Raw genomic sequence first — 26384 nt, 5'->3', positions numbered from 1 at the left:
CTGAGTTGAACTAGTAAGTTGAGACATTCGCTTTCTCATGTATGAGAACTAATCAACATGTGATTTATTATAGATTTCAGGAAAAATATATAAAAAGCAAATATAGTTATAGTTTTCAATGGTTGTGGGAGAATAGAATGAATTGTTTTTGTTTTTGTTGTTTTTGCTTTGTGCAAGTCGAATTTGAGTCGTTGTAAAGACATGAATATTGAGTCTAAGAACTCTTATAAGTTTTAGTTAGCTGTGTACATCCGTTTAGATGTAGAGGTCGGTTTAATCTATTATTAAAAAAATACAAAACACAATTTGTTAAAAGAAACAGCATACATCCTTCTTCATCTCAAATGGGCCACATTTTGACCAGTCATTTCCATATTACAAAGTTCTCAGGAGGAAATAGTTCTAAGAATTTTTTATTGCATATTACTCATAATAGTAATAGTTGACGTTTCATTATTCCTAGACCTCTTTTATCGCCTTTAGGCTGTGTTTAGTTGAGGAGAAAGTTTGGATTTTGATTGAAATTGAAGATGATGTGACTGAAAAGTTGTGTGTGTATGACATGTTGATGTGATGGAAAAGGACTAAAGTTTGTATCCAAATTTTGGATCTAAACACAGCCTTAATGGGGATGGGAGCCAGGCACATCACAATAAATCGCACTCTCAATTTCCTTACCGACAAGCATTAATCTAACCATAATAAGAAAAGAAGTACAGCATGATGTGATAGCTACATCCATTAATTAAAACTCCTTCTTGACTAAAAAACATTTATTTTTCCCAAGTAGCCTAAACTCACCATCGGGTCTTCTTTATTTGAAGCACGCAAGTACACACGGTGGTGAATTGATTAAAAATATCATGTCCTTGACATATTCATGCAGTGCGCGAAAGGATTAAAATTATCCAGCCCCATTGCCAAACGGCATATTTACAAACGAGAAGTAATTTGGAAATACAACTTTTATATACGTGCTTTTAGTTTACTAAAAGCAAAGGCTGAAAAATAAATTTCGATTAAAAAAACATCAAAATCAGCTTTAAATTTAAGGTTAAAAATTCAAATTCTGTCTGATAAGTATAAACATAAGCAAAAAGATTGTGTCGATCGGGTCCTTAGACATACCTAGAGCAATATATGCTCCCACCGTTGCATAAAAAACAAACCTATAACTAAATGCAATATTTTCTAATATAATAAATCTAGACAAAAATCCTAGGTTTATTTAGTTTTTGAATGAAAGGAGTAGAGTAATAAGTAATATAATGATTAATATGATTTAAAACAGCTAGAAGAACAAAGCTATTGGATGTATCTTGGTTAGAAAAGAACAGGAACTGAACACAACCTTCCAATCGAACTCCAAAAATGTGCTGTACATACGCACATTTCACATAGCTTTGGTTCAAGCCTTTTGTCCTCTCATGACAATTTCTAACCTTTTTAATCTATCCCTTTCTGAAAAATAAAAAAAATAGTTTCCTCATGGAAGATATATTAGAAACAATGGTAATATTCATGTAGCACGCGGGGATGCGACGACCTAACAAGAAAAGAAAGATATGTGAACAAGGAAAAGGAAAAGGTCTAAACTAATGATGTGCATGGCATGAAAATCCATGAGACAAAGTAAGCGAAAGGCTTAAAAAAACAAATGCATAAACTGAACTAGTCATGAAACTAAGCTGGACAGAGTCTCAAGTTACAAGAAACCATAGAAAAATAAAACAAAAGAAATGACATTTTGTTTGACATCAACTTTGCCAAGCGAAGACCAAAAGAAAAGTCATAGATGGGAACAAAGGTGAAAAACATGTCTTGACATCATGAAAACTACTCCACTTACTCAAGTCCAACATAAAAATGGTACAAATAGTAAATAGTATATGATACTACTCTGTGTCGACCTCACAGTTCGAAAATATATAACCCGAACATATATCACGTCAAATGAAATATCACATCAATCGCTCTATGTATAATTTTCATACTACATATAATATTATACATGTCGTCAAATTGGTCTTGCAATGCAACATGCGTGGCGCCCGCGCATTCAACTCAAAATCAGATGACTTCTAACCACGTATGATTATAAACACATCGTTTCATATGCCATATATATAATAACAATATAAATCAAAAATATACCATAAAAGATAAAGCTAGAATAGACTATACCATATTCTAGTATTATAAATCTGAATAATCCTCTATATAGATTTTAATATGTGTTGCATCCTATCCTGGTTATGTTTTTTATGGGACAGAGGGAGTATGTTCAAACCATATTGAGAGTATATACATTTCATATTATAAGTGTAATTTTGACCTTTTTTCCAATCAAGCTTTCATAAGTTGTTCAGGTTTATGAAAAAAAAATTAGCGACATCTAAAATACATTCTATTAGATCTAACATTGAATATATTTTAATAATATATTTTTTTTGTGTTGAAAATACTAATATGGTTTTCCTTTCCATAAACTTATTCAGTTTTAAAGAAATTTAACTATTAAAAAGTTATTGATCATTTAATTAATACTACTACGGTTTTTTTAAAAAAGAATTATAATATGAAATGGACGGAGTGCGTGTTCTCCGATGTGAATACAGGACAAATTCAGCTCTTTTCTCCCCCCACACGCTTTGGAGTCTTCTTTTTGATCGGGACGTTTTTGATTTGGGGCAAAAAGCGATGGGAATTGCAGTCGAGACCAGCTAGATATAGGTAAGCAGTATTCATGGCTGGACTAGATAGCGGCAGGCAGACGAAGGGCAGTTGTATCTTGTACTATGTAGTCCAGTACGTAACGTACTACACGAAAACGACGCGCGGTTTGTTGGCTGATTCTGCTGAGTCCTGGCGAGTGGGCCCTTCTGATGGCGACACTGATAAATGGGCCGTACGTGTCAAAAGATTAAATGGGCCGTATTATGGCTATGGCTATGGCTATGGATATGGGCTGTAAATTTTAAGGGCATTTAGCCTACCAAATAAATGGGCCCGTTACGGGCTCTAAATTTTATGAGCATTAGCCTGCGGAATAAGTTCACCGGAGGTCCCTCTACTTAACAGCGAGATTTGTTTAGACCCTTAACCACAAAACTAAAAAATCTGTACCTCTAAAGTCTAAACTCACACAAACAATGCACTCAAGGTCCTATGACACTATATATGGGTGGTTTCACCAACGTGGCATCCTAGTCAGCAAAAAAAAGTACCTGCGCCCACATGTCAGCTGCACATCTTTTTTCTTCTCTTTTCTTCTATTTCTTTTCTATCTTCTCTTCTTTATTGAGGAGGCTAGCGGCGGGTGGCAAGCGAGCGCGGCGGTGGTCGGCGGGTGGCGGGCGGAGCGACGGTGGGCGAACGTGGGATTGGAGCGGCGGCGGTCGAGCGCGGTGACGGGCAGGAGCAGCGGTGGGTGAGCGCGACAGCGAAGCGGTGGCGGCGGACCACATCTCCAAGAGCAGCAGGGGGAGGCCGACAGCGCCGCGTGGTGCACGGCCACCCCGACCGCAACCCCCGTCCTCGTTGAGCTCCTCCTCTTCGTCGACAAGCCTCCTGAAGTCGAGGTCCATCTTGGGGAGCTCCCCCATGCTCGGCCGCCACCATCGCCGTGCCCCCATGATTGGCCGACGATGCTAAGAGTGGCACCACCGGCGGGAGAACGGGAAGAGGCGGAGGAGGAGATGGTTTCTTGGTCGCCGCCTTTCTCCCTTGCGCGCAGGCCGGGAGAGCTTGAGCGAGCTCTACCGCGCTCGCCCACCGTTGCTTTGTCCGTTGCCGCGCTCGCCCATCGCTGCTCTGCCGTCGCCACGCTCGACAGCCACCGCTCCGGTCCTACGCTCGCCCATTGTCGCTTCGCCCGCCACCCGCCGACCACTGTTGCACTCGCTTGCCGCCCGCCGACTCTTCACCCGCGACTAGCCTCCCTCACTGAAGAAGAGAAGAGAAGAGAGAAAAGAGAAGAAAGAAGATGTGCAGCTGACATGTGGGGCCCACATACTTTTTTAAAAAAAAATTGCTGACTAGATGCCACGTCAGTAAAACCACCCACATATACTGTCATAAGACCTTGGATGCACGGTTTATGTAAGTTTAGGGGTACACATTTTTTGTTTTGTGGTTAAGGGACCTCAAGAAATCTCGTTCTTAAGTTAAGTGACCTCCTGTGAACTTATTCCTTATCCTGCAGATTAGCACTGAAAAGAGCCCAACATTGTCCTGACTCCTGAGATGTGCTCCCTCCATAAAAAAAAAGAATCAACGTCTTCTTCTACTGCAATGATTTTGGATCCCTTTATTCAGATTCGTTAAGGCACATTTGATTCAAACGAATGCTATAGGAATTTTAAAGGATTTTATTTCTATAAGAATTTTTTCTATATAGCCCTGAATCCTATGGAATGCCTCTTCCTATGTAAATTTTGGAGGAAATTTAACCTCATGAGTCTCTCTCCTAAAATTCATGTGTTTTTCCTGCGGCTCAATTAAACGGTAATTCCTATGTTTTTTCAATCATCTGTTTTAGACTTGTATTTTTGTCAGAATTCTATGTTTTTTCTATTCCTCCGTTTTTTCATTCCTATGATTTAAAGGGGCCCTAAGTTTTTTTTTGACAGAGAAAGTAAGGACCAATCAATAGTAAACAATTCAGGAGCACCTGCATGAAAATAAGCCATTGACCATTTTCAGGGGAAATTGAGGTATCCCTCATTTTGAATGGATGAATTTTATGATAATTTTAAAGGGAATAAACCGTTTTGTATCAAAATACTGGGATATTTCTACGCTTCAAAGGAACCTTGAAATTTTTAGGAATTTTTTAGCTGGCATTATAATAGTTTGCCATAAATGACTCAGAACTTAATTTAGGCCGTAGCTAATTAAATCGAGATATTGGTAGTCATAATTAATTAGACCACGATGCCCTCTAAATACAATTCATAATTTCATAATCATATTACTAGTATACATTGTTATTGCCAAATTCATACAGTTTCTTCACCAGTCGCATGAAACATGCTTTAAAATCTCTCTAAAAACCTATCCTAAAAAAAAACTATTATCTAAAACCATTCAAAGCACTCATAAAAAAAAATCAAAAGTTTTTAACCATGATTAGGGTGCACTCCACCCCTTCTCCTACACACAAGTCAACTGCTACTACCAAATGCCAATCCCCCATTTCCCCCTACTAGTACTACACCTGAAATTACAAGCAACATGCTAATGAAAACCCCAAAAAACCATCACTAAAACCACGCGAGGGAGGAGAGTAGGAGACGACTCCAAAATCCAAATCCAGTGGTCGCCGTCGCCGTGGTCGGTGGGTGCCGCGCGGAAACCCTAGCTTCCCCCGCGGGTGGAGGAGGAGGAGGAGGAGAGGGGGGAGATGTCGTCGTGGCTGAGGAGCGCGGTGAGCCGGGCGGGGCGGAGCGGCGTGGCCCGCGCCGTCAGGGGGTACGCCGACGCCGTCGCGCACCACGCCGGCCAGGCCGTCGCCGACATCCTCCAGGACCGCACGGTGAGCCGCCCCCTACCGCCCGCCGCCGCCGGCTTCTACACCCCCCCACCTTCCTCTCTAGGGTCAATATGGAGTCGTGATTCGTCGCAGGAGCTGCACGCCGATGTGTGATTCGCTAGTTAGGTATCGGGGAGCTTAGGGTTTTGCTCTGTCCGCGTTGCGGATTGGGGATTTGGTTGCTTCAGTCTGGGTGTCAGGGTGTGGGATGTCTCTTTGTTGTGTAGTAGAGCAGATGAATGTGTGGTTTCCATGATGTTTCAAGTTTCAACATGCCTGAGCTAGCGGCATTTTCTGTAGAGGGAGACTGTCAGATTAGGCATATGTTTGGAAATGGGCGTGTTTTTCATTTATAGGCTTGGTTTGATCTCTTTAATTTTGGATTTTGGAGTCCTGGTGAAATTTTTGTAGGGGGGCTAAGGTCCTTTTACTCCTATGAACTTGGGGGTATGTCGGTGGTGTCATATCATCTGATTGAAATTTGATGCTTTAGGATGTTAGGTGCAAGATTTTTTTTTTTGAAAATATATGTTTTTTTACCGAAATTGCAAGAATATACTGATTAGGGAAATATTTGCGCAAATATACCGCCGTCGCTCTTTAGTTTAGCGAGATCGCGATCTCGCTTAACGGATTAGCGAAGGTGATAGCGCTATCGCTAATTGAAAAAGCGGCATTGCTAATCCATCGGTATCGCACCCCCACGATGCGATACCACCGGCCATCTGACGCAAACACAGACCGAGGTGGTGGGCCCCGCGGCAAAGCGGTCTCGCTCTTTGAAATAGCGAGAGCGCACGCGGTAAAGCGAGACCGCTGCTGTGAGAAGTGGCGTGGCCCACAGTCGCTAACACTGTGCCAAATAGAAATTGAATATATATTTATATTGAATATATATTTATTGAAAATATATATAGGAGTAGAGAGATCATTCCAGAGCGATTTTTGCAAAGTTCACAGAGAATATGAATTTACAATATGTCATATTTGTATACGGCCACCAAAATAGGAACCTTTGCATATTCACAGACACGATCTTGTGACAGAAACCGTGTAGCGAGTTCACCAACTACCTAGTTTCTGCCACAAGATCGTGCCTAAGAATTTGCAACACCGAGGATATGAATCTGTAGTAGGTCATATTCACAAACGGACGCCGGAACATGAACAAAATAGTGGGTGTAAGAATCTATAAAAAAATAACCTTTGCATATTCAGACTCGGTCTTGTGACAAGAACCGTGTAGCGAGTTAACGAACTACACATAGTGAGTTCACCAACTATTTAGTTCTTGCCACAAGTCGGGTCGAAGAATATGCAACACACAGTTGGATAAAGCAGAAGGTTTATGAAGAACAGATGTAGTTGTGCGCTTCATCTCTACCCGTTTGGTTGATATTTATAGGGGTCAGAAGATAGAAAGAAGGTGTGCAACGTCTTACATGTGGGTGATAATGGGTTGTACAAAGAGACATCATGATTAATTTGGGCTCTGTAGTGACTAGAAAGAGACGAGTACACTTTCGACGCGTCTGTAGTGAATAGAAAACGACAAATAAACTTTCGGCGCGTCGCAATCAGAGAACTATTAATTGCTTCACTAGTTCACTGTTTGCTTCACTAATGATGTGGGTACGAATGAACAAAAATGTGACTATTTTAAGCTTCACTGTTGATGACTGATGGCGACACGAGTAACATGAAGCCTAAAATAGTCACATTTTTGTTCATTCGTACCTACATCATTAGTGAAGCAAACAGTGAAGCAATCAATAGTTCTCTGATTACGACGCGCCGAAAGTTTACTTGTCGTTTTCTATTCACTAGACGCGCCGAAAGTTTACTCGTCTCTTTCTAGTCACTGCAGAGCCTAAATTACACATAACTACGAAAAGTCATGAAAAAACATATATACTTTCTCCACATGAAATATCAACGGCTTAATCACACATGAAATATAAACGCAATTAGTGGATCAGTCTCGCACTCGAAGAGAGCGATATCACGCTTGGTCTCGCTATTTGGAAGCACGAGATCGACGGTGAGCCGCGCCAGCGTCAGGCGTCGCTCTCGCGGGCCCCACAACGCATGGTATTGCGCAATGCTTGCGGTGTCTCGCTTTTTGGCACAGCGATAGCGACTGTGGGCCACGCCGCTTCTCACAACAATGGTCTCGTGGATACAAAGCGTGATACCGCGCGTGCTCTCGCTGTTTCAAAGAGCGAGACCGCTTTGTTGCGGGGCCCACCACCTCGGTCTGGGTTTGCGTCAGATGACCGGCGGTATCGCATCGCGGGGGTGCGAGACCAAGCTGCTCTCGTGCTTTTGGAGTGCGGCACCAATGGATTAGCGCTGCCGCTTTTTCAATTAGTGAGAGCGTTATCGCCTTCACTAATCCATTAAGCGAGATCGCGGTCTTGCTAAACTAAAGAGCGACGGTGGTATATTTGCGCAAATATTTCCCTAATCAGTATATCCTTGCAATTTCGGTAAAAGAAACATATATTTCAAAATTTTTTCCAATCACCAGCACCAGTATTAAAAAGCTTGGTTTGGTGCAAGGGTCCAATGCTTCAGTGCTTATGAAAACATATAAAATTACTCATGCTTTGACGCATAGCCATCAGGTTGCACATTGGTTTTACTGATTTCAATCTTTATGTGCTTTCACTTTTAAGGGCTGTGCCAAGAACGGGCTCATTTTGTGGTTATGTTGTTTTGAATTTTATTTTATGCCCTCCTGTTGTATGGCTGGGAATAGTTGGTGCCTGAAGGAGATTATAAATTTTGAACTTGTAGTCGGCAGTGTAGTACAGATGGACCATTGGCATGCCCTATTTCAATGTTTTTGTAACTCATGTTTTTCCGTGTGATCTGCTGGAACTCAGGACTACAAAAGTTTTAAGAAAACAGTAGCACGCTTGGAAGAGGCAGCAGTTTCATGCCGTGGAGGCGAAAGAGTTGAACTGTTAAGACGTTGGTTGGGAGCGTTACAAGACATAGAGGCTGAACTTAGCGGATCAGATTTGAAGGATCCAGAAGATCGTGATCCTTCTAGTGAAACAGATATTTCAAAAGCACCATTGGTAAGTTTGTATGTCTCATTTTCATTTCTTTTTCTTATGTAGTCATTTTAAGATGGCATTAATTCAAAAGCCTTCTATAGTTATCTCCTTGAGATTGTTTGGTTCATGCTGATTTTAGACTGAACTGTTGGGATCAGGCTTTGTTTTATGATGCTGACATTGAAGGAGGGCCTATGAACTTCCGTGATGTATTCCTATACAGTCAAGCACTGGAGGGGATTACACTGTCCATGGTGAGTTGGTGCAACAGTTCTTTCCTGGATATGTATAATCTATTTCAGTTGACCTTTTTTTTCCTGCAGCCAGTTTGTACTTTAGTTCTTAGAATGATATTATTTGGTCATACTTGGTTTGATGCTATGCACTGCCAATCTTTTCTATAATCAGGTTCTTGAAGCTCCTTCTGAGGAAGAAGTTTCTCTTCTTTTGGAAATTTTTGGGTGAGTCTGCTTTTAAGATCACCTGCTAATATATTTTCTTTCTTTCCTTTTGTTTTTTCTAATGTTGATGGACTTTTGCCAGCTTGTAGAATTCTCTCTTTAATATTATTGTGAACACAGTAATTCAGAACTATTGCTTCCTTCAGAGACTTTGGATTTAACAATACAAGAGCCATGATGTTTTTCCTTTCCAAAAAAGAGCCATGATGTTATTTGTTGTCAGCATGATAAGCATTCCTTTCCAGCATCCATAATAGCATAATACCACATATATTTTTCTCCTATTATCCTATAAACCATCTAACATTTGTCTTGGTGAAAAAAAAACTTAGAATTGATTCTATTTTGCCCTGTGATTTTATTAGGGACTAGAAAAAATGCCCGTGCATTACAACGGGTGAAGGCTATTTTAATTTTATTATTGTTATATGGTTTAGTTAAGGTGAAATTCACTGTGAGAATTCGCTTGGATATATATTTTTTCTAGAAAATCATGAGCTGCAATTAGGAGTCCGATCATCTCAAGTTACATGCTAAGTTTTTTTTAAAGAGATTTCTTATACGACTGTTCCTGTATTTCCAAAAGCGAACGAACTTAAACCCGACTCAGATACAGATCTGTATTTCCAAAAGCGAACGAACTTAAAAACCGACTCATATACGGATGACGTACCAAAGTACCGGCAAAAACGTCTTCAATTTTTATAATAGTAGGGATTTGACAGATTCATAGTGATAGTTGTATCTGTTACTTTATTCAATCTAAGTTTGCTATTTGGTTCACCATTCAACTTTAACTTAGGTTTCCTATGCCATGTTGTTAGCTTTCCATTAACAATTATATGCACTCAATTGTTATATGTAAAATACTTATTATTATTAATCTATTGCACATTTTTCTGCCCATCATCAGTATGTGTATGTACAATTTCAGCTACTTCGACTTTCTCTGTCCTCTGTTCTCTGACCTGGATCTTTTGTAATTTACAATTGGTGCTAATCTTGTTTCCTACAGGCTGTGTCTTACTGGAGGGAAAGAAGTCAACAAGAAAATCATGGACACTGTACAAGACTTGGCCAAGGCGCTTTCAAATTACAAAGATGAAGTCCTGGTATGCTTCTGGTTGTGATTAATTTACTCCATCCAAGTTCATAATTCTTGCCTAGTTATTTATTGTTTCATTGTATCCTAGAAAATTGTAGTTTAATCGGTTTTAACTAGTCAATGGAGCTTCACTTCTGACAAGAACTTTTCTTAAGGAAAAAAAAAGCTTACTTCCTACCATTTTTTATTTTTGCAATTATTTTCTAAGATGCAGATTTCATGTATGTTTGAAGTGAAAAACTGAATTCTGATGCACACACGTTCAACCTTTTATACGATAGATGTGGCCAATGATGCATTGTATCTGTGTCAACAGGTGAAGCGTGAAGAGCTACTTGAATATACTCAGAGTGTCATTTCAGGGCTAAAGAGGAATGCTGACATTATGAGGTGATAATTGACCCGCTTATGAGACTCGTATACCATTTTTGTTAAGTGTTCTTTAACCTTTTGCTCCTACAATCTGTAAATTGTTTTCAATCATGAGGGTTTTAGCTTGTGCATGTGGCTTAAAACTCTGAAAACTGTGTTCCCTTTTCCTCTCTCTTACAACTCACACCTCATGTAACAAATGAAAGTTTTCACCGAACTTTGAAAATTTAGAATATTGTGTATCAATATTAGAATTTTTTTTCCTTGCAATTCTTATGAAACCAAGGCTTCCAAATACTCTTAAAGAGGCATTTGGTGCTTGCTTCTCGCTATATTAGCTTCTTAATTTCAAGCTAGTACATGATTTCAGGATAGATGCTGAAACCCTCGAGTTGTGGAAAAAGCTAGATGAGAAGGAGAAATCACGAGCCCAGATAACTGAAGATCAAGATAAATCGTCAGGGAATATTTCTGTTGAAAACATTGAGGTATTACCTAATTATATATAGTATGGATTTACTTTCTTGTTTCTTTTGTTAGAGTTTATTGAACAGTGCTCAGTAGCTAAATGTTCAAAGCAGTTCAATGATCAATGCTATATGGCTTTGGAATTAATTTTGCATTGGTGAAATTGTTTGCTTTTTGAATGCTTACTTTCCAAATGCAGATATTTCACAGAAGTCTCTAGTTCAGTTTGACTCCATAGATTTTTTGGCTGTATGATACACCCTCTATCCAAACATGTAATTGGTTTGGATGTTGTCATGGTCTCCCATATGTGTGTCCACTCATCATTTTTTTTAATAGAAATATGTTGGAACATTAAACAAAATGAAATGTAGATCATGAGAAAAACATTGCCTTTATTTCAGATCAATTTATATAAACTCCATTGGTAGTGAAACTTTGAAAATGTTGAGTGTTGACCACACATGTTCTAAAACATCACATAATTTTTTAAATGAATGCATTCCAATCTGGCAACATAGTCACCAGAAAAGTCCTAGAAATAATTCGATGTGATTATGAACATTTGTACTATTTCCTCCATTACTTTACATGTATTGTGCATCTATTTACTACTTTCAAGTGCTTGTTAATCTGTTTTGTCTGTTCTAGTATGTTGTTTTCAAGGTTCTTAAAGAAGATACTTGCATGTCTGCCAGGGTTTAAAAGAAGCACTTATTGAAGTCCGTTTGTGCTCTAGAGTGGAAGAACTTGTACTGAAGAAGAAGTCAATATCACCTGGAGACTCTCTGGAGATCCATTCTCAGAAGGCAGGCTTATGTCTTACTCTTCTTTTTATAAGTTTTTGAGTTTTGAAGTTGAGATGCAATCCTTTACATTCCTTAAATTGCTCATCTGGTAACCCATTAGAATGCAGTCTAGGTTGGCAATATGCTTTTCTTGGTTATACTGGTTCTACTTTTCAGGATCAATTCAGCAGGCTTTTAGAAAACACCAATAGAAGTTTAATTATGAGAAAGTTTGTAGTAAGTAGGACTTGTGTGGCTCAAAACGCTGTACTGCTTATCTTTTGGTAGTCAGTAGTCACCATGTAAGCACAACAGTTTTACTTCAAGTCATTATGTCAATAACTTCTCTTGTCCTGCAAGTATGTGGTGTATGGATTGTAACAATGTCACAGCATCTTGCAGATTGATAAATTAAAGATCTTGGCAGATTCCCTTGCGAATTCATCCTCCAAGGCAGAGCAGCGTATTTTGGAGAACAGGTTTTATTTCTGAAATTGTTTTTCCTGTACGAAAGATGTTATTCTATTATCCATAACTCATTTGTCAACACTCAATAGTATGTAATATAGATTTTTGCTCCAGTTCTACATGAAAAATCCTTGCTCAATGATGTGTATATCATTCTTTTTCTTTGAATACTTAGTTTATACTTGATATCTAATTTGCTCTGAACTGCCATGTTTTTTTGCAAGCGACTCCTGGGGTATTTAAACAGTTGATTATTTGATAGTCAAAACCGGCACTTCAGAAATTATAGTTGTAGGGTTGTACTTAACTAGCAATGTATTGATTTACTGATTATTTAAGTTCTATGTTCCATTTTGTTTTCACTGTCAGGAAGTTTTATCTTTGTGTTGCTTCCTTTTCTTTTGGCATATTAATTTTCTAGACTCATTTTCTTTGTATGTTTCAAATCGTATTACCAGCAAATATAGGTGAGATTTTAATTTGGCTTTTATACCAGGCGCCAGAAAGAAGATGCTCTGAACTTCCGTGTTAAGAAGGAGAATGAAGTGAGCACAGTTGAGAAGGTACAACTGCTAGCCTGTTGTATATGTGGAATGCCTTGTTGAACTTATAAATTTAATTAAAAAAATAATCAAAATGTTTGTCCCACTTGGAGCACAGGGCTCTCATAGGAATTCATGGGGGATTTCCATAGTGAAAGTGGATCTTTTGCTTTTCTGCAAAATCCCTATAGAATTCCTGCACAGCATAGAATTCATGGATGCCAAGCACGCCACATTCGCCATTTCCCTTCCGCTATTTACCTGTCAATATGTCCAATGCATGTGCTTGTCCAGCTATATCTGTAGCTTCTTATCCTTGAACATGCCATACGGAGGTGATTAGTGGTTACATGGTTAACATGGTGTCCAGGAACACATTTCTACTGTACTATGTTAATATTTTGTTCACATCATTCGATGTATTACATACATATGGTACGGAATGAATATGTTTTTAGGCTTCTACTCTGCTTATTTTGCTATTTATTTAATCCTTATCTTATCTTTTCCTTTTATATCCTGATGTAGGAGGTGCTTGATGAGATTGCTGAATTGGAGAAGCAGAGAGATGAACTTGAGGCTCAGCTGAAAAAGGTACCTTTTCCTTGACGTTAGATTCCCAGAAGCTATGTTGTGATTTATCTCCATTGTAGTTTTTAATCTTGCATGCACCGAATTTGGATTACCTAATCTTATATTCTCAATGGAGAACCACAGAATTCAGTCACATTGTGGTGTGGTAGGGAAGTTGTTTAACTAACTTACATATTAATCTTATTAATATGGTTCATTAGTAAAGCTTGAACTGTAAATGGTGCCTTGAAAAGGTTTCTCTCAATATGGAAATTGCTATACAAGACCTGGCATATCCTATTGGTGACAGAGACACAAAATCTCTTAGTATGATCAAAATGGTTCATTTGGTTTTGGACATCGATCTGATCGTTATCATCCTATTATCTGAGTGAACAGATCCAACAAAGAGAATTGAAAAAAAGAAAATAAAAATTCTCTGCAAGACAAAGAAGTCTGGGAGGGGAAGCTTTGTTAGACCATAGAGATTCTCTTAAATAGATAATAGAAATTTGAAGCTGAATTAAAATAAACCTCTGCAAGATTCTCACTGAAAGAAAGTACTATCCTAGACTGTAGGAATGTTGTCAAACAGGAGGTTGAATTATTATCCACCAATAAGCATTAAACCCTCTAGTCTAGAAAAAAAGATTAACCATCTGGACACCTCATACTATGTTCTATTTGAATTTAGAATACCGTTTTCACGACAGTTGTTTGAATTATGTTCTTTTTATAAAAAGTATTTCTCAACTGCAGGTCAATATATCACTAAATGCTGCTGCTGGACGCCTCAAGAAAACCAGGGAAGAGAGGGACCAATTTGATGAAGCAAACAATCAAATTATATTTAAATTAAAAACAAAGGTGCTTTTCCCATCATACTTCTGAAGAACTTGTTTATTCCCATATGTTTGTTACTCAAAATGACTTGTTTTTCTTTCCATATCAACTTAGGAGGACGACCTCTCAAAATCTATCGCGTCATGTAATGTGGAAGCCAATGTAGTCAAGACCTGGATCAATTTCCTCGAGGATACCTGGCAGCTCCAGTCAACATATAATGAACAGAAGGAAAAGAAAACATGGTACTTACGCTCGCAACTGTGGCTATACAGTCCTCTGATTGCTTATTTTATTTGTAGTTTTCCTTCCATTTGAAAGAGGCTAGAGAACTGCTACACTATCCAATCTAGTGAACTTAGGTGCTGACCTGTTTTATCCTTTTGTAATTTGTCGTGACCTTCTCAGTGATGAGTTGGAGAGATGTGTGAGTAGTTTTCTGAAGTTGACCAAACATCACCTTTCAGTCTTCAAGGTAAGTCATTCTTGTCTACTGTAGTACCACACACGTCTCTATTTCATTGTGTCTCATCTGTGAATTTTGTATATACCAGGAGGTCCTAAGCCCGTCAATTGAGAGTATCCGAACATATGTGGATAACTTGGTGGTCTTGAACTCAAGGTACTTCAGTTTCTCTCTCTTATTCAAGGTACCTATTATGTCATATTGTCTTAATAGATAAGGGTTGGATTTGTCTTATAGGGAAGAGACAAAACAAGATGAAGATGATGAAGCATCCGAGAAGACAAACCCACGAATAAGCCTTGAAGAGGAATATTTGGAAACTGAAAAGAAGGTTCCTACTCTGCCACTTAAGAAGCGTAATCTTATATTCAAGCGCAATATTTATTTTACCAGTTGATTTCCTATGCATGCTTTCGTATTTATCTTGAAATGGTACTATTGAACATACTTGCAGTGGTCTCCAAACTGATGCAGTCATTTGTCCAATAAATTATTACATATGTTCTCTAGTTTGACACATATTCTCTAGTTTGACACATATTCTCTAGTTTGACACATATGTTCTCTAGTTTGACAGCTGTTAAGCCTGCTTGGTTTCATATGTAATTAGCTGATGACGGTGGCAATATTTTCAGATCATAATTGCTTTAAGCATTGCTGATCACATAAAGAAGTTATTTTACTCTGAGCAATGGGCTAATTCTAGGTACTGTGGGCTGCTCTCTCCTTGATAAATTATTTTCAAATTTACATCCACGCAATCGTGCTCCTCTGAAATCTGAACACTGAACTTCTATATATTCAGGAGAGATGATCCAGAGGTCAAGAACCTAATTGCCGAGATCGAGAAATTGAGGGGAGAATTTGAATCTATAGAAAGGCCAATGCTAAGCATAGAAGCTAATAAATCAAAGCCACTACCTGAGGAGAGATCTGAATTGAGCCCTTCACCAATCCAGGCACCCGCTACGCCTAAGGCTGCACACGTCGACTCTCCAAAATCTCCCATGAAGCCCGAGCAGCATCTGAATCCTGACAATGAGCTCGCAAACCTGGGAGCAGAACTTGGATCGGAGGACAGAGATTTTTCAGGTGAGGAGATTAACGGGTGGGAGTTCGATGAGCTCGAAGAGGACCTGAAAAACTGACATAGCTGGGATCAAAGCAACAAAAATAGCAACATGTTCATGTACGCCCCCCAGTTCTGTTTGATGTACATATGACAACTTCGTTCATTTGTATTGTCGATATTTCAGGACATGCAGATTGAACTTTCTAAGTCTTTTAACCTTGGCAAGGCATTTGCTATTTGTTTGTCTTGCCATGAGATGTTGCATCATTACATGTACACTTGAATACAGATTTTACTGAATACTGTTGTAACATTTGCAAAGACAGACAATAAATGTTTTCACCGACGGTCGATCAGTTTGCAATTTTGGATTCATTGGGTTGAGACCTGACCATATAACTAGATAAGTATAGTAATCTTGAATGGGCTTAAGATGCCTTATGATTTGTAGTAGTAGAATATTTCAAGGTTGAGATTCTGACTAACGGTGTGTAATCGATTGAAAAACTGAAAAAAGAATCACACACAATTAGTACCCCGGGAGCAAATGGGTGATATGAGTTTCATGCTTTATTATTGTACTGTGACCTCTATTTTCTTTAAGAAAAATAAACAAAGGATAAAGAGTCTCTCTCTCTCTCTCTCCCCCCGTATCATTCTACCAATTTTAACAGAATATAATTCGTACAAACAAAAAAAGAAAAGATAATAGGGGCTCTATCTACGTCTCATTCTGCCAGTTTAACAGACGTAATTTGTAAACAGAAAAAGAATTAAAACTAAAATGGAAAAGACAGCTATAGTTCGTAATAAGAAAAAGGTATCTACGTCTCATTCTGAGCTAAATTCGTAAAAAGAAAAGGAATTAAAAATTCTGCAAGTTCAACAGCTTAATTCGCAAGAAGAAACGAAATTAAAACTAAAATGTAGAAAACATTCGACCACAGTGGGAGTCGAACCCACGACCTTCTGATCCGAAGTCAGACGCGCTAATCCACTGCGCTATGCGGTCTTTGACGTGCTTTACTCGTCATTATCTTATATGACGAACTAAATATTACCCACTCATGTTAAAATTAAAGAAGTTGAGTAGCTGTGATGTTAAATTTAAGAGAGTAGTGCCCTTGTTAATGTCTTTCATCGGAATTAAGGAGTACTACATACTCCCTCCATCTACTTTTGATAGTCATATTTTATCTTGGCACACAGATCAACGATAAGTGATTCTACTTATCATTCATTTGAACATTCTACTGGTCATTCCTCATAAACAAACGATCCATTAATATTTACATTTCTCGATACCCATATAGCCAATCTTGTGTGGAAGAATAGAGAGTCACGTATTAAATTCAAGAAAGTCATTAAGATGTTAAGTTGTTGGATTGAAATATGCCTATCAAAAATAAATTTTTAGATTTAAAAATATGACTATCAAAAGTAGACGAGGGAGTACCAACTTGCTGTTCATTTCTATATTGATCCAAAATCGAATAGAGATCATGAATAATAATAATAATAATAATAATAATAATAATAATAATAATAATAATAATAATAATAATAATAATAATAATAATAATAATAAAGGGGGAGAGAGAGAGAGATTAGTTTGCATGCATGGGTGCCTTGTACTGAAATAAATTTGTGAACGTTGCATTACTTGTTACAATGACCTACTCCCTCCGTTCCAAAAAAAGACAAACTCTGGGTTTCCGTGTTCAATTTTGATCGTCCGTCTTATATGAAATTTTTTTATAATTCGTATTTTTATTGTTGTTAGATAATAAAACATGATTAATATTTTATGCGTGACTTGTCTTTTTAATTTTTTTAAATAAGACGAACGGTCAAACGTTAGGCACGGAAACCAGGGTTTATCTTTTTTTTTTTTACGGAGGGAGTACGAAGTAGTGTCGTACAGATGAAGAGAAACATCAACAGGATCTATTTTATTCATCATATATGAAACGAAATGCTGCCTCCAGATACCTTAAGCTTAAGCTTGTACAATATTCACCGGGCTAACCCTTTGACCCTAATTTCAAATCACAAAAAACATTGTTAACATGACGTCCTAAAAAAATGGGTGCATATGTGATAGGACAGCCAAACGGCATATCATCTAAATAAATTGAATCAATGTTAATGCCTAATGTTGACACTCGTATTTCCCAACAACCAATTCATTGATCTTATCCAGTTTCATTTCCACCTCACTTTATGATTAGGCTGATCAATCTTTTGCACAAATTAACAACCAGGAGGTACATATGCATGTGTACGGTGCATACGGCACGCCTCACAGTAGTTATGTTGACTAAATCATTGCTGATCATTATCTTAAAAAAATCATTGCTGATAGGAAATTATTATTGGGGCTTTTAACTATTTGCCACTCTTACGAGTGGTGCTTAATGATTTGCCACTAGACCCATATGTCATAGACACATGAGGGCCCATATGTCATAGACACGGTGTGGCAAATCGTTAAATTTCCCATTATTATTATTAGGTGTTGCGGCTGGAGTTTCACAGCAACTTACTGCACTTATCTCCATTAGCATCATGCTTAATTAGGTCACATCTGGAACTCATAACTTCGACAGAAAGCAAACCAATTATTCATGAATCTAAGAAAATCCCCATATTCCAGTCATGGCCTAGTAGTCTGGTTACAGTCTTGAACTAACATACTATTTGTTATTATCGGGAAAAAAAATCATAGAGTCAAGAAATGAGAATATGTGGTATTCAGCTGCGTTACATAAAGTTTTCATGTGTTCTATATCCTAAATACTATGCTCTGGCTTTGTTTCAGTCATTGCTCTTCGTTTAGTTTTCTACTCGTTCATGTCATTTCTACATAAGTATTTTTTTTGTTTAAGTAGCAATCCAACAGACAGTTAATATAACATTGCTAACTTAGCTCAATATTTTTCTGAAGAAAAATAGGACAGCATCACGGCCCTTGAGGGTTCTGTTTTCCCTCCTGTACTTCTATCGTTTAATATGTTCAAGTTGAAGAAGAAACCTCGGAAAAAAATTCTACAAGACGGTGACAACTAGGAGAATGGTTGAACTTACTGAATTTCCCCATATTTAAGCTACAACCGATTCATCTATTTTTGAAATGTAACTACATAAAAGTGGACCAGCGGGGCTTCTTGTTAATTACTATTATTGAGCATCTGTCTGACAGAGTATCATTTTCCATTGTTCCTGTACATAATTTATTTTAGAAGCAAGACCAGCCTCCTAGTCTTCATATATGTTTTATATTAATTAAAGAATGGATAAAATAAAATGTGGAACATAAGTTTGTTTATGAGTTTACAGGTATCAGGCACGTTACCTGTTCTCTATCTGAAAATGTCAGTTCATGGAAGGTACAACTTCATGCATTTCCGCTCTCCAAGCTTGAGCGATAATCTGCTCAGTTCAAGAATACATTAGATCTAAATAAATATTTTTGCTAGACTTAGTTCTTGATTAAGTTGATCTAAACTATACATAATTGCAGAGTGAGGTCTAAAGTTTGACCATTCACAAAATAATCTGCCCTCCCACAGGCAAGCTATGTCATCGGTTATTTAACATAATTTACTTTACTGTGATGTGGATAAAACATACTTTAATCTTGTAGAGCTATTGATGCTAAGAACAAATTCAGTAAATCATGGCTAAATTATACCTTCCCGATTGTGCATTCGTGCCATAGAACTTCACTGAAATATAATAGTTCTACATATATTTTTAGGACACATTCGAATACATAAAGATGAAACTACTAAGTACCAGTTAATGACTTTGTTTCAAAATCTATAGGTTCATTCAACCAGACAAACCAATATATGTAGCTTAACCAAGGTGACGGCATGAGATGACTAACCAGCTCGAAGAAGGTTACATGCTAACTACAAATGATTCATGAACCTACATATCTATCATAGTCTCTAGTTAGGCCCTGAACCTAGCAAATAATTAGATTGAACAAATATTTCGAACCTGCATGACCATAAACTCAGGTAGGAAGTCAATTAAGCAAGCAAGAAAGAGACTTGCACAACTTGCACAGATAATAAAATCAATCCATTACAGATGTGTACTGCATGCATAGTCAATAATCAGTAGTGCATCCCCGCAAAAAAAACAAAATAATCAGTAGTACATAACAACCCATGACAAGCACTGTTTATTTTGTCCTACCCAGAGATTAAACAAAAGTTGACGGTTTAGATCAAGCCGTGGTAGCAAGAACAACAGGCATATATCGGGAGGGGATTCTAATCCCTCGAGGAGATATCCCCTCGTATATCTTTTTATTCCAAATTCGATGTAAATAGTTGTGAAAAATTATAAAAAATTGATAATGTAAAGAATAATGATACCTACTAGTCCACCAAAATTCAAGTTTAAATTCGATCTACACATCGAGAAACAAAAAAGATAAATTTAGATATAAATAGTACGCTACTATTCATACGCTGAATTTCTCTTTTTTATATCTCGACGTGTGAGTTGAGTTTGGACTTAAGATTTTGTGGAGTTATATATATCTGTTGTACAAATGTTGTCAAATTTTTTCAGAATTTTTCATAACCGTTTAAATGGTTTGGAACATCCCCTTAAAGAACTAGAATAGTTTCCCGCATATATCATATTGAACACACTCGAATACATATGTGATGCGTATCTTTCGTATAATCACTAAATAAACTTACCCATTCTTCCATTAGCAGAATATCCAGTATGTTCGTTTCTTATTAATGCTTGATCCAAATAACACGCATATCGAAGCATGGGGCATCCACGCAACTGCTGTGAATTCGGCCGGCCAATGCATACGACAAAATGGTCGCTTACTCTGACGAAATTGCCCTTCCATTTCCTGCAGACAAGGAAGCAGACGATCTACTCTTGCTGCTATAAAAACCCCGAGAATGCCAAAGAAAAAAGGTGTCTACGTCGACGGCAGCTTACTTTGAGAGCCTTGGTAGGATGAGCTCCGCGGCCATGAAGCTCGCCGTGGTGGCCGCGCTCATCTCGGCCGCCGCCGTGGGCGCCCGCGCCTGCCTCGACGTCGGCTTCTACGACACGACGTGCCCGACGGCGGAGACGCTCATACAGCAGGTCGTCGCCGCCGCCTTCCGCAACGACTCCGGCGTCGCGCCGGCCATGATCCGCATGCATTTCCACGACTGCTTCGTCAGGGTAAGTACTAAAGCACCATTATTAGAGAAATCATTTTTTGTTCGTTACTCAAAATCTACAATAATCTTGGTTTAAATAGGAACCGGTCTAAGTTAAAACACCATACGGCACTTTTTAAAACGAAAGATTATTTTTAATCCCGATTTAAAAGAAGGCAAGCTATGTCAGACCCCTCCACTCTTCTTTTGCTTCATGGATTTATGTGCCAAGTGCCAACTCATCGTCGTCTTCGTCCATGGCGGCGCGGTGATGATGCGTGCAGGGCTGCGACGGCTCGGTGCTGATCGACACCGTGCCGGGGTCGACGACGAGGGCGGAGAAGGACGCCGCGCCAAACAACCCGAGCCTCCGGTTCTTCGACGTGATCGACCGCGCCAAGTCGGCCGTCGAGGCGGCGTGCCCGGGCGTCGTCTCCTGCGCCGACGTCGTCGCCTTCATGGCGCGGGACGGCGTCGTGCTGTCCGGCGGCCTCGGCTACCAGGTGCCCGCGGGGCGGCGCGACGGCCGGACCTCCCTCGAGGACGACGCGCTCAACTTCCTGCCGCCGCCAACGTCCACCGCCGCCGACCTCGTCGCCAACTTCACCGCCAAGAACCTCACCGCCGAGGACATGGTCGTCCTCTCCGGCGCCCACACCATCGGCGTCTCCCACTGCGACTCCTTCACCAATCGCATCTACAACTTCCCCAACACAACCGATGGAGTAAAATCTTCTTTAACCAACAACTCATCAAAGAAATGAAAAAACTGAAGAACATATGCAGAAGTGGATTTTCGTCCCTTTGGTGACATCCTCTCATTTTGTGCATGTCGTTTAAAAAATTATAAAAAAATTTAAAAAATTTGTGAAGATAGATCAATATGTGATATATCTTTTTACAAATATACGAGTTAAAATTCAATTTATACAATTTAAAATAAAAATAATAAATTTGACCATGAATTACACGTTCAATTCATAGTCAAATTTGTTATTTTTGTTTCTATTTGTATAAATTGAATTTGAATTTGCATGTTTATGAAGTGACATATCACATATTAATCAATCCTACTAAATTTTTTAAATTTTTTTGATGACTTTTAAGTGACATGTAAAAAATGAGAGAGGATATCCCCTTACGGGATGTTTTGAGTTTTCCAGCATTTGAGTTCATCATTAGTCGTCTGACCTGTGTGATTATTTCGTGCGCAGATTGATCCGTCGTTGAGCAAGGCGTACGCGTTCTTGCTGAAGGGCATCTGTCCGCCGAACAGCAACCAGACGTTCCCGACGACGACCACCTTCATGGACATCCTGACGCCGACCAAGTTCGACAACAGGTACTACGTCGGGCTGACAAACAACCTCGGCCTCTTCCAGTCGGACGCGGCGCTGCTGACGGACGCCGCGCTCAAGGCCACGGTGAACTCCTTCGTGCGCAGCGAGGCGACGTTCCGGCTCAAGTTCGCCAGGGCCATGATCAAGATGGGGCAGATCGGCGTGCTGTCCGGGACGCAGGGCGAGATCAGGCTCAACTGCAGGGTCGTCAACCCTGTCAATGTCACTGCTACTGCAGCTGATGATCACCACCTTACTTCCTCTTCCTCCTCTTCTTCAGATGAAGTGGCTGCAAGCTAATTAATTAACTGATTACCACTGCTTGTTAGTAGGTGTGCATGCACAGACAGTGATTGAGATGTGTGTGAAGTTCAGTGTGATGAGATGATTAGATGCTTCAATTGTTTGTTGCAGTTACAGTGATTGAGAGACATCAGATCTTGTTTACCTGATGTAGGTGTTGGTGGTTGATACTGTCACCATCTTGTGCTTGTCAGTCTGAAAAATAAATTGTTGCATCCAGCATGCACTGGTGTCAGATGTTGTTCTTGGGGCCTGTTCATATTGTTAACCTTGCACATAAGATTGGCAAATAAAAATGGCTATTGATCAGCATTTACTCATAACAAAAGAGCTACAACTCGTTTTACCAAACCTTTGCATGCTTGCATGCGTGTACAGACAGCAGAGTGTGATGTTTAGTGTGATGAGCTGACAAGATGCTTCAATTGCTTGTTACCGTGCAATGATCGAGAGGCATCAGATCTTGTTCTCATGTTCTGTGTTACCTGATCATGTATATGGTGGTGCTTGATACTGTCACCATCTTGTGTCTGTTTAGTCTGAAAAATAGAGCTGCATGGTCCAGCATATGCATTGGTGCCAAATGTTCTTGGTATCCAGGCCTGTTCATATTGCGAACACATATGATTAGCAAAGAAAAAAAAGGCTATTGATCAGCATTTATTCATAAAAAAAGAGCTACAAATTGTTTCTCAAAATCTTTGCTACATGCCTTTGTCAGTGAAATATTAAGGGTCTTGGAAAAAGAAGGGTTCCCATGCAAAGCATATTCTTGTTATCCAAGTCTGTCCCGCAGCTTATGGCGATAAACATGGCATTAGGAACAAGTGTATGTTTAATATAATCATCGTACATTAAAAGTCTCTGTTAGACTAAGGTCGCCCAATCATGGTTGAGACGAGTCTCAGTGTCTCACCAACCCTTACTTTGTTTAATCCAGTTGACTCGGGCTACTAATACTAATACCAATACTCGACACTGCAACTAGACCTTCATATGATCCAATCCAACTACTCGTTATTAAGTATTGATCCAATAATCGACCTATCAGAGTACTGTACGTCTCAAGATATTTCAGTATTTAAGAACCATTTTGCTAACTTGGGGGTTTGGAGTTGTACCACTAGCACAAACGGATTCTATGTTTTTGACAACAAAATGTTTTTTTTTACTTTTCATATAAATATAGTCCTTCCTATACTCCAGTTGATTTTAATCTTTACAAGTTATTTATTTAGGTGTAATAAGGTGTCTCCTTTTGGAGGTTAACCTTTATGAAAGCTAATTGAACTACTATGTAAAATTGTAAAATGTTTCCACATCTTAATTCTTACATGGAAATACAGCTTAATAACAATGAAACAATCGATGAATTTCGCATTGATTTCCTTTATTATGCTGTTAGTCACTGCCACGTCAGCCTTCATTTATTAGAAAGTCCTTATGCTTACATGTTAAGAAAATGCAATAACAGTTAAAACTGCGACAGATGGTCAAACAAGCATCTTCGAGTTCATATGACTAACCCTTTGTTTGCTTCTCATCAGTAATGTGTAATGATAGCATAAGTGGTTTGGTAGCCTCAGGTTAAGTTTTTAAACCAGTAGTCCAATTGCAACGGAACAATCAATGAACATGGATAACAAAATTTAAGTCAACTATAGCGCAACGTAGTTTTTTTTTTTTGACAGCAAACACAAAGTAGTTCTTCAGTTCCTATCAAAAGATTCTGGATTGAATAACTTTGCTTTTTGTTAGTTATTGTCACTACCAAAGGTAAAACAGAATGATGTCAACACCGATGATGCCTGCTTAAGGTTATCTTGTTTGTTGTTCAGGAATTAAATAAACAAACATTTCATTCATGATCTTGGAAAATTTATTTCTCCTCTTGTGATTGAAAGGGTCCTTTTCCTTTTATTTACTGTTCCTTGCCCCATATGCTTACTTTCTCCACAAGCCTTACTGATGGATAAGGTTTATAATGTTCTTTGTGCAGTACCCAACAAGAAAATTTTGCTCTACAGGTAAGTATGTTATTCGCAACTTTCAGTGCTTCCCCTTTTCTGCCTTACCTCTGACATTTACTGTGGTATATAAAGATTTAAAACAGTTGAAATATGAAAGAAACATCAAGTATAACTGGATGGATCCAACTAAAACACATGCAGAATCAGAGGTGAAAAATCATACCTTACAAAAAGTGGAGATGTGAATTTTATCTATTTAGCATTGATCATCACAGCATCAGCACACTAACTGCATGAAGGATTGTATGACTTGAGGACTACACGAAGTTTGTTCTTCTTTGCTGCATCTGGGCTTGGGGGGGATGACTGATAAGAACAGAATTTTGCTTGAGCTTTTCCTCTTCAGCAGTACACAATAATTTTCCTACCAATCTTGGCTTCTGCAAATTTTATAGAGACTAGAGAAACAGCAACATTTACATTCATCGGAGTAGCTGAATTATGGCCGTATGCCGAATGTGGCTTGAGCCAGTGATTAGGTGCTGATTTCCAGCATCATAGCACAGAGTTTTGATCAAACATGATCGTGCTGCAAGTTGCAAGACACATCCACTAAGGTGTCATTAATAATAATACCTAGCTTGCAAGTAGTTCTTGCAACCTTGTTCCATTGGTATAGCTTGCCATGACCCATGGCGCCACTAGCTTCCTGGCTTTAGCCATGCCATCAACATGAAAAAAATTAGGTCCTCACTCATTAGGAAAGAAGTCATCTCCCTCCAAGCCATTGAAGACAGACAGGGCCCAGATTACTGACATGCCAAAGGCCTGCAATAAGAACACTGCAAGAGACTGCAGAATGCTGATGGCACTCACTCCACATCGTCTGATCGTCCATCCACTCCCATTTCCACATTGAAGACGATCTATCATTTGCTGAATTGGTCACACCGTCCTCTGAAAACCAATAAATAATCGCAGCTGAACAAGGCCTGAACTCTGCGACTGTGCGGATCACACGAAAAAGAGCAATCATACACCGCCTGCAAACACAGTGTTACCTTGGCCAGTGAGGCAGTGATCACTTCGCCCATCAGCCAACCTTCTTCCAAGGCATGGATCATCCAACGTCCGTTTGCATTTCTCAGCGAGCCCCGGAGGTGGCATGACATCGCTGACTCACCGTGTTACCATTTCGTCGAGCACCTCGCGTGCGACGCCACGCCCGCTCCGCCGGTCCGCAGGTTGCACTCGTAGCTAGCAGCATGCGAGCACGCCGCGCTATCCGCGGCCTTCCTCCTCCTGCTGCACCGTCACCGAATTTTCCCACAGAAGCGCGCGCCGCGCGTGCACCCGAACCAACGCCGTGTCTCTTCGCCAGCACCGTAGCTCCTCCTGACCGCCCCCCGCGCCGCTCCCTGCAGGAGCATCTCCCACCTCCGTGCTACTCCCTCCGTTTCACGCTGTAAGTCATTTTAGCATTTTCCATATTTATAGTGATGTTAATGAATCTAGACATATATATATCTATATAGATTCATTAATATTAATATGAATATAGAAAATGCTAGAATGACTTACACAGTAAAATAGAGGAAGTAGGTAGGAAGCGGAAGCGGAGGAGGAGCAGCCTGGGGAGAGGTGGAGGCAGCATTCGTCGAAGGAATAAGTTCACCGGAGGTCCCTAACTTAACAGTAGATTTTTTTTTAGGTTCTTTAACCACAAAATTAGAAATGTGTATCCGTAAATTCACACAAGCCGTGCACTTAAGGTTCTATGCTAGTATATAGGGGTGGTTTTGCTGACGTGACATCCTAGTCAG

General features: G+C 39.3%; 2 protein-coding genes and 1 non-coding gene across 3 annotated transcripts; 2 read left to right on the top strand and 1 right to left on the bottom strand.

The window, feature by feature from the left end:
* Positions 1-5235: 5235 nt before the first annotated feature.
* Positions 5236-16120, top strand: LOC9272304 (uncharacterized). The gene is made up of 18 exons (XM_015784953.3): positions 5236-5536; positions 8422-8619; positions 8757-8852; positions 9007-9059; positions 10075-10171; positions 10481-10554; positions 10907-11024; positions 11703-11813; positions 12195-12271; positions 12757-12823; positions 13331-13396; positions 14135-14242; positions 14333-14463; positions 14627-14693; positions 14773-14840; positions 14922-15015; positions 15320-15390; positions 15490-16120. The coding sequence occupies exons 1-18, from the start codon at positions 5405-5407 to the stop codon at positions 15830-15832; spliced, it is 1971 nt and encodes a 656-aa protein (XP_015640439.1). The 5' UTR covers positions 5236-5404; the 3' UTR covers positions 15833-16120.
* Positions 16121-16694: 574 nt separating this feature from the next.
* Positions 16695-16768, bottom strand: TRNAR-UCG (transfer RNA arginine (anticodon UCG)). Its single transcript has one exon. It is a non-coding gene; the product is annotated as a tRNA-Arg (tRNA).
* Positions 16769-20717: 3949 nt separating this feature from the next.
* Positions 20718-22826, top strand: LOC4337892 (peroxidase 5). The gene is made up of 3 exons (XM_015782058.3): positions 20718-20970; positions 21233-21673; positions 22163-22826. The coding sequence occupies exons 1-3, from the start codon at positions 20758-20760 to the stop codon at positions 22586-22588; spliced, it is 1080 nt and encodes a 359-aa protein (XP_015637544.1). The 5' UTR covers positions 20718-20757; the 3' UTR covers positions 22589-22826.
* The last annotated feature ends 3558 nt before the right edge of the window (positions 22827-26384 follow it).

Source organism: Oryza sativa, chromosome 5 (assembly GCF_034140825.1).
Source record: "Oryza sativa Japonica Group chromosome 5, ASM3414082v1".
Lineage (NCBI taxonomy): Eukaryota > Viridiplantae > Streptophyta > Magnoliopsida > Poales > Poaceae > Oryza > Oryza sativa.
Note: the sequence above shows the minus strand (reverse complement) of the source record. Positions and strands in the feature narration are given on the sequence as shown.

Coding starts and splice junctions, on each gene's coding strand:
- LOC9272304 (XM_015784953.3), top strand. CDS start 5,405: ATGTCGTCGTGGCTGAGGAGCGCGGTGAGCCGGGCGGGGCGGAGCGGC. Junction 12,824..13,330: donor AAGTGAGCACAGTTGAGAAG/GTACAACTGCTA, acceptor ATCCTGATGTAG/GAGGTGCTTGATGAGATTGC. Junction 14,243..14,332: donor TATTTAAATTAAAAACAAAG/GTGCTTTTCCCA, acceptor ATATCAACTTAG/GAGGACGACCTCTCAAAATC.
- LOC4337892 (XM_015782058.3), top strand. CDS start 20,758: ATGAGCTCCGCGGCCATGAAGCTCGCCGTGGTGGCCGCGCTCATCTCG. Junction 20,971..21,232: donor TCCACGACTGCTTCGTCAGG/GTAAGTACTAAA, acceptor TGATGCGTGCAG/GGCTGCGACGGCTCGGTGCT. Junction 21,674..22,162: donor TCCCCAACACAACCGATGGA/GTAAAATCTTCT, acceptor TTTCGTGCGCAG/ATTGATCCGTCGTTGAGCAA.